Source organism: Charadrius vociferus, unplaced genomic scaffold (assembly GCF_000708025.1).
Source record: "Charadrius vociferus isolate BGI_N301 unplaced genomic scaffold, ASM70802v2 scaffold553, whole genome shotgun sequence".
Lineage (NCBI taxonomy): Eukaryota > Metazoa > Chordata > Aves > Charadriiformes > Charadriidae > Charadrius > Charadrius vociferus.
The window spans coordinates 1275890-1284507 of record NW_009647688.1 but is presented as its reverse complement, the minus strand read 5'-3'; the positions used below and the strand labels follow the sequence as shown (position 1 = coordinate 1284507).

Sequence of the window (8618 nt, the reverse complement as noted above, 5' to 3'; positions counted from 1 at the left end):
TGTCCCACCTGTGCGGGGTCCCGGTGCCGGGGGTGTGTGGAGAGGACGTGGGCTTTGCACGGCAGCTGATGGTTATTTGGGGCTATTTATTTAGTCTTTAAAAAAAAAATAAATAGGCAGTACTAAGGCATATGATAAACATATTGTGGCCTAAAGCAATCTGAATTGACAAGAGTTTAAAAACACACACTACTGTCTGTGTAACCGCACTCGCCGTTTACATCCCTGTACACACGGAAGAAGCCATCGGATCGGAAAACACCTCAGAAATGGCTACTGACCTGAGGCCTCCCGTACCAAACTGTAACCTAGAGTTTAATTTCTTTTTGCACCTCAGGTGCAGACCACCGACCGTTGCTGTGTGGATGGCAGAAAGGCTGAGGACGGCCTAACGAGAGGTACCTGCGTGGCAGCGTCCCCGCGCTGCGGGTGCTGAGCGCCCTGCGAGGAGGGGAACGCGACGCAGGTTGGGGCTGAAGGCGCTCTGCCATGCCAAGAACATTTTATCCTGTTATCATACCTAATTAAACATTAAAAGCAACTGTGTACTCAGAAATGTCCCCAGCTGTGGCGGGCAAGCGATTGGCAACCTGTTTGTTTGTGCGGGTGGAAAAAAAAGCCACCCAGCAAATCACATAACTGTGCAGAGCCGGACCTGAGAAATAAATCGGGCACGGGAGAGGTCGTCCACTGTCAGTGTGAACATACGCGTGCAAGTACAACAAAATCTTGGAAGCCAACTGCACTTTTCTAATACGTCTTCACATCTCTCTGCTCGTTTGCCCGTCTCCTAAACGAGGTGTCACCATGTGCTTCTGCAGCTTGCTACTTGTGGAAGGAGTTACATTTCACCTCCCATCTGCGGGCGTGGGATGGTGGAAAGCGCCTCTGGCAGTTGTGTGTCCTGGTGCACGCCATCGCTGCTCCAGCTAACGCGGTGTCGGCCCTCGGCAACACCAGAGAAACTTCCAGCAAACGTGCTCCGGCACCCAGTGGGACCAAAGCCGCACTTCAAGTCCTTGTCCTGGTCAAGCCTTGGACTTTCTGGGAAATCTGTCAGCAAAGAGACAAACTGTGCTGTTAGCCACGGAGCGTGGGCACCTGCCCGCTAAGAACAAGGAGAAGTCCCTTCCCCAGAACCCCTGGAAGTCACCATTAGCTTCATCCCTCATCTACCCCACCTGGGACTCCTGCTCAAAGTTCCTCTGGGGCAGTAGGTGTCTCACGGGCTGCTGCCTTCAAGTGTGCTGGTGCAGAGCTCTGTCTTCCGTCCTCCCTGGGGCCCGTACTGGGACATTCTGTGCCATTACTGCCTTTGCACCACTTACTGCCATTTTTTATTAGGTTGTCTTCCTGAGAAACTAGGAGAGGTTCATGGGCCACCTGCGAACTTGGTCCATCAGAGCACATGTAAAGAAAAATTAATTTACTCTGTTTTAAGGGGGAGTTTGGATGGTGTTTTGTTTTGGGGTTTTTTGTCGTGTTTTTTTTTTTTAACTTTACAACACCAGGTAACTTTACTATCAGTCTAAGAGAGTCGGTAGGACATTTTGGGAGGCTCTGCCTGTGTGCTCATGCAAGGAAGCATTTTGAGCAGCTGTCTTCACCGTAGGAACTGCAGAGCCAATGCTGTGCGAAGTCAGAGGCGTAAGCTACTACAGCAGGAGCTCGTTGTCCTGTAGCTCCGTCCTTCTGAGCCACAAATCTGCCCTTGTTCCACCTTCTGAGGCAGCACAGTTCTGTATGGCTGCGGCTGCCAGCAGGTAGCAAGTTTCTACGGTAAACCTCTTGGTACCTAAGTTGTTAAAGCATGTGCTTTGTTGAGTATGAACTCACAGGAGGAACATACTGGGGACCGAGAGAATCTGGGGAATCTAAGGGAAACAGCCCTTTTTAGTAAGCAGTGTGGATCAAATGATAAAAAACACTTACTTTTACTCTTGAAAGCTTTTGCTCAGTAAGTAAATCCCGAAAGCCAGGCCCAGCGCGGGCTGCTGCAGCCCCGGCCCGTGGTGTCCCTGCGCAGCGTTGCCATCTCATCCCTGCTGCAGGGGCGATTCTGCTGACCCGCTCTTCAACAGTAAATCGTACTTCTGTCGTACACATAATGAACATAACGTTTATCCACACTGTAGCGACATATGCGGCCCACATGGGTGAAATAAATGTGTTTGCAGTGGTACGTCGCACACTCGAGCGCTGCTGCATTTCTCGCGGAGGACCATATGTGCCGGGCTGTGCAAACAAAAAGCGCGGAGTTAAAGCTGCTGTTGCGGTGATAAGCACCCCCCTCATTCTCCTCCATGCTGTATAGAAGAACACCCAAAGTACTGGGCAATTACTGCTTGACGATCCAAACGTTGTTCTCCCCAGTTTATTTTAAATGCGTTTGCTTAATTTTAACAACCAGCAGTAAAATTTATACATTGCAAAAAGACTCCCACTTGCACAACTAAGAGCTGTCATAGGGTATTATAAAAGCTGAACTTAATTTCTTAATTTGGTGTGCTAATCCTTATGCCTGATTTTAAGTTATATCAGTACAGATATTAAGGAAAGCCAGCTGCTTCTGTTAAATAAAGTCCTTTGTCTAAGACTTAAAGGGAGCGAAAAAGCCAGGTGGAGTTATTGATCTGCGAATATCAGCTGGCCGGGCCTCACAGGCGGTGCGCTCCTGTTTCTTCTAATTGCCTGCGCCTTCAAGGAAACGCTGCCCGAGCCAGCAGGCAGGGAGACCCGATGGTCTGCTGGGGATTCTCTCTCCCACGGTTGCAAACGGTTTATTACCAACAAATCAGAGAATCTGTAAATGTAAGAGTTTACCGGTGAAACTTTAGCCCCGGTAAAGTGCCAAAACCCCACTGACCTGTGCTGCGGCGTATGTTGTGTCAGATGCGGGTTTACTGGCGCAATGCAGGAGGGACTTCTTTGTCTCACTTCATCAATTTAACAATTTGAAGCTGCTCCACAGATTTGCTTATTGAGTTGGATGCTACCTGATTTTTTGCAATTTCCCTCTTTGTGTCCAACGTTAAGAAAACAATGAAATTATACCTTGAAGTCCACAAGGTAAATAAGACTTATTGGTACTCAGGGATTTACTGTTCTCATTTCCAGTGTTAAAATTGATTGGTTTCTTGGTGAGGAATGTAATGATTATTACTCTTCTCTGGTCTGTTTTAAGCCCAATTAAAAAACAACACACCAAAAAACTTGTGAAATTCATACAAAAATTACGCTGAGAAATGTTTTTATTTCGGGAGGGGGGACTGAAGTTTTTATTTTCTTTGGAGTGGTAGCTGTATTGTGGTTTATGTTGCTTTGTTTTGCTTGTTTGAGTTTTGTAAATTTATGTTGTGATAACTTCAAGCAAGACTTATGGAATATGAAGTTTGGGTATTAATATGTATTTGGACTTGGGTGGTTTTTTTGCAGATCACCTTGCTCTGACACGTTTTTTAAAACACTCATTTGCAATTAATCACAGCTTTTAAAAACTGGAATTATTGAACGTGTTTTAGGGCACCATCTTCTGGTAGACCGAACACACTGGATTTGAATGGCTACCTTTGCAAGGCACAACTATTTAAAATATTTTTGACTAACACTACTCTGCAGGCTTACGGGTCATTTCTCATTCTAAATCTGCAATAAAACACTATTTAACATTTTTTACATTCTTCTTATTCATTGCAAATGCAGCTATTCGCTGTGCTGCACAAATACAACTTGGGGCAGACACTGTAAAATTCCGGTCACAACAGGCACGTTGTGAACGCGTGAGGTTCGACAGGCGACATATGTCCAAGCACTTATGATTAATACACCATTTTTGTATCTTATTTCTTTTACAGTTTCATCTTCCACTTCTCTTGCATATTTCAGATAATAACATTTCTGGCCAAAGCAGTTTATTGGCTCATACTTCGGAGGCTGTCCATGGCCTTAGTCATACTGCTGTGCAGTCACAGGACATAATCGCCGTGTATTCAAACACAGTTAGCTTAATAGCACCCACTCCATTTGCATAAATATGTAACTTAGCTGGCCAGCTCGGTTAACAGTGCGCCCACTTAGTACTTTTAAGGAGGTCTTAGGTTATATAGCTTCTCATGTCAGAGGTTTGGAAATATAAAAACAAACTTGGGACTCTACAGAGCTAAAATTTATCTCGATGTGAGAAAAAGGAAGTCCTGATTACAATACTGCCAACCATCAGCCAGCAAAGAAATCAGATAGCATTAGTGCCTTTAATAAAAGACAGAGACACTGCATGAGGGCCCGAGTGCTGTACACACCCCCCCGGTCTCTGCTGGTGGAAGGTGTCAGACTGACTGTACGCTCCTCGTTATACCCATGCAAGAAACGAGGCAGGAGACAAGCGGTGACCTCCTGCCCTGACGATACAGCGCATTTCAGCTATGATGAGAAGGATCATTTCAGAAGAAAGTGGACATTGGTTTGTTGAAAACACCAATTACATTTACATTTCCTGGTATTTTCCATATAAAATGGCATTATAGAGATAACACTCATTAACCGAAAATAACGAACACGTTTGCAAGAAGCACAGAGCTGTTCAATAAGCAATGAACTAATGAAGGCTGGTCTCCTACAGGTCTGTATTCCACATCCTTTGCGTTCTCCAGCGTGTAACCTCCTCTCCAAAGCCCCGACACTGCTGCAGTCCTGTCACCCGCTGTCCCACAGAGCTCTTCCACTGCTGCAGGACTCGCCCCAGTCCTCAGCCACTATATAGGGTACCTCGAGGTTCCTCCCACCGTATCCACCTACAGCCCTCAACAGACTTGGCAGTGCTCTTCTGTCTCTGGCAGTCCTCTACAACATCTTTAATTCTGTCCCAGGGCCACCTACGTACCGCCTTCTCTCTGTCCACAGCTCCGAGCAGCTTCCTGAGCTTCTAGTTAGGTATCTCTGCCACCCTCTTTTCCCCAGTGCGCTCGCGCCGCCTCCAGTTATCACGGGTTAGATGTGCAAAATGCAGCAAACTCCCCTGTGGCCTTTCCTGCAGACCCACCAGCAGGGAGGTGTGCGAGTACCACACCTAAAAATGCTGAGTGCTGCCGCAGAAGCACTTGTGTGGGTCTGTCTCTCCTTGTCTACAGCCACTTACTTGTAGAATTGCAGTAGCTTTGAGATCATGGATGTAATTCCTTAATGTTCGCTGGTAGCTTCAAACGTTGCTGGAGAGAGGACTGGGAGAGCAATTCCGTAAGTATCATTTCTTTAGGAAATCCTACTGAAGATTTCTCACTTGTTCTAATGTGAGTGAAGACATTCGCTGATGAGAAAGACAAAGATAATGACACGTATCTATTTTCTTCTCTTTATATAAACAGATACCAAGCTCTGCCTAGGAGGACATTTACTTACTTCATCCCATTCCTCCCTTAAAGAAGAACCAAGGCCTCCAAAAGCATTAAATCACCTCCCCCTCCTATTCCTTTGGCTGTAGGTGTATGCTCTCTGTAATCATTCTGCTTAGACACTAGCCCAGAAATAATCTCAGGCAAGTAAAAAAACAATGCCTGACGTGTAATATTTATTATATTACTTTGAGCCTAGTTTCTGCTTTCTTGCCCATTCAGTTTGGATGCACAAAATTGATGGCTTCTTGTCCTTACAGCTGGAAAGAGAAGCAAGAAAATATCTCTACCTACAGGCACAGAAGCACAACATGGGGAAAAAACAAATTTCTTTTCCTTAATTCAGTGATTATTCAGATTTCTAATCCAAAGTTAAAATTTTGGAGCAGTAGAGATAAGGCTTGAAGCGGCTATCAATGGTATCTATCAACTGAACACAAGCCTTTTTCATCTTGATCTAATAAACAGTTAGCAAGAGGGCTTTGTTGTAAATGTCAGAACTTGAACTGGCACATCAACCTGCTCGCTGGCTGTCAGAGTCAGTGGGCCAGGAGAGCACGCAGCGCTCTCTGTGGTGCAACAAGGAAACGGTTTCATAAAGTAAAATTAAGATGTCACATACAACTACTACAAACATGAGCTGGTTACCTACAGGTTAAAGCTGCTCTTCGGGACACGGCTGGTGGAAGGCTGTCTGCCATCACGGCCCCAAAAAGTTCCTGCTCCCCAATGGTTAAGGGTGAGTCTGTGGATGCTTTGACAGATAGGATGCACTTCTGCTTTCGGGGTTTTTTTAACAATAAGATTGTGGGAAAGTCGTTACAAATTTCTTCACCGTAAGTCAAAGCAGCCTAATGAGTCTCTAGTTAACAGCTGTGTGTTGATGGTGGCCAATATTCCTTCCCATGCTCTGCTGCAGAAAGGGATATTGAACAAACAGCATACAAAGACACATACTGCGCTCTCAGCTGCATTCAACTATGCTAAAATATTCCATGATTTTTCTCGTTCTTTTCATACATGGCACTCAAATTCAAGAAGTAAATACAAAATACAAGCATCAAGAATGAATTGCTACTATGAAAAGCAGCCAGAAAAGCTTATCTGCATTACAGAAATTCGCATCAGTATAAACAAACAACTAGAGAACGCTGTGTGACAGAGGAGCCAATTTGTATCACTGCAAATAGCAATTTGTAGATTGATTAATGAGCCTGGCTCATAAATTGCTAGTGAAGACAGAGCCTGCATCAGGGCTGCCAAGCTAAGGCACTGGGAAGAATTTCTCCTCCATTTTAACATTTAAATCTTGTAGCTTCCAACTACACTTCCTGCCATGCCAGTATTCCTGCTATTAGGACTTGAACAAATTGTCGGTTGAAAAGTGGCTTGCCTTCTTTTTTTTTTTAATTACTTGAAAGCTTAATAAATGCTTCAATTTATAATTTGCTCTCAAGGGCAAGAGAAAGTTTAAGTTGGAAAATTCTACATCGACACAATGCTGGTGACTAGAGGCCAATTAAGGACGTTCATACTCCATCAGTTCGGAAAAGCTGTTTTTCATTTAGCACAGAAGCAGTTTGTGCTTGTAGCGCTTCGTTCAGTATTGCCAAATTTAAAAAGAACCAAATAGACCAGCTGACACCATACGACCAACCTGTCATACGTTCTATGGAAGCAGCTTGTGTAAAGAAAATATATTAAAAATCATTCACTTGAAAGTATTTTACAGGAAGGATCAAGGAGCATTTTTTGCCATCAAACTACTTACTACCCAGACTAAAGCAGCACAAGTACATCTCCCAATGACATCAAGATGTAATTGCTTATGTATTTAAAGTCTAGACTGCCTTTCATGCTGCAAACCAAATGATGCTGCGTTGTGAAAACTACTTCATGCTTCTCTAAAACTCAACATGAGCAGTGTCCTGCAGTGGTACCCCCCATCTGAGACACTGCGCCGGCTTGGCTCTGAACATTCCTACGCTCTGGCCTCACCGACAGAGCTGTCTACTGCCCTGAGAAACCACTACAAGTATCTTCTTGGAGAGCAGCATCCCAAATACTTTAAGAAATCATGTGAGTACCATCACCTTACACTGTTAACACTAGCAACTGAAGGAGTAGAAGCCAGTGAGACGGAATAGCCCTCCTCGCCCCACCCTTTTTCACCCCCAAATCTGTTGGTGTTGCACGCTGTTTCAATTCAGCTCATATACCACTCCATTTACAAGTCAAGAACAGTCTCAACTTCAGTAAAACTAATGCAATCACGTTACCCAAATTATAGCCTCTACTGTTAATCAAAGAGATGGAAAGCTGCAGTCCTGCACACTGCCCAGTGCAAGCAGGGGAATTTCTCAGGCGAGTGAGAGCACGTTGTGATCTTAGACACGTTACACACTCCACCAGCTTGGGTAAAGCTTTGTCACATCACAATGAGAAGCACACCCTATTACACAGGTAACAGCTATTTGAAAACTAATTTAATAAACCAATACTTTCATTTTTAGTGAAGCTTAAAGAAAGAAAACATTGGCCTTAAGTTTTGGAAGGCGTAGTCAGACATTAAATTCGAGTGCTTCAACTGTTTATGGCAAGAACTAGAAAAGCTTCCTATTGTAGCACTGACAATCCTTTCCGAAATGGCTCTTATTTACATCTTTACCTCTACAATCTTCACTCCTGCTGGCCAAGAAGCAACTAACTCAAGAGGATTTAATTTCACAGTGGGGTATTATGCCTCCAAACAAGCCATTGCGCATGACTATTGCTACCTAAAAGAAGAGATAAAACCTTAATTGAACCGCAGAATCATAGTTTTGCACTGCATTGTAATTTAACACTGGTGACGAGCTGGCCCTTGTACTGGACCAAACCAGATGCAGGAACCAAAAGGTGCTGGTTTTTATATTCTCATTTTATAGTTAACATCTTGTTTAAAATTCATCCAGTTTGCAAACTGTAACAGCATAAATCTTGACTGCTCAATCCCTCTGCTCTCTAGGGCTAATTCTGCATACTTCATTACGAATAGAAGCAGTTTTGGTTCACTAACACAAAGCCGGAAAGTCATTTTGGTACAGCGACAGAAATGGCTGATAAATGTGTCCAAAGAATCAGCACTGACAGTTTTGAGAGCCACCAAAACAGTTAAAGGAATGCAGCAGGTTTTAAGATGCTGATTCTAAACCTTGCACGTTTGTCCTGTGCAGAGCGTAAGGTGTGAGA

General features: G+C 44.2%; 1 protein-coding gene across 1 annotated transcript in view; it reads right to left on the bottom strand.

Annotated features, from left to right (window-relative positions):
- Positions 1-2305, bottom strand: part of WTIP (Wilms tumor 1 interacting protein) — an 81116-nt gene extending 78811 nt beyond the window's left edge. The window contains exons 1-2 of the mRNA XM_009881404.1: positions 2092-2305; positions 853-1053 (exon numbers count right to left, since the gene is read on the bottom strand). Coding sequence (XP_009879706.1) covers positions 853-1053; positions 2092-2305 — 415 coding nt within the window. The remainder of the gene's footprint in view (positions 1-852; positions 1054-2091) is intronic.
- Positions 2306-8618: the final 6313 nt, after the last annotated feature.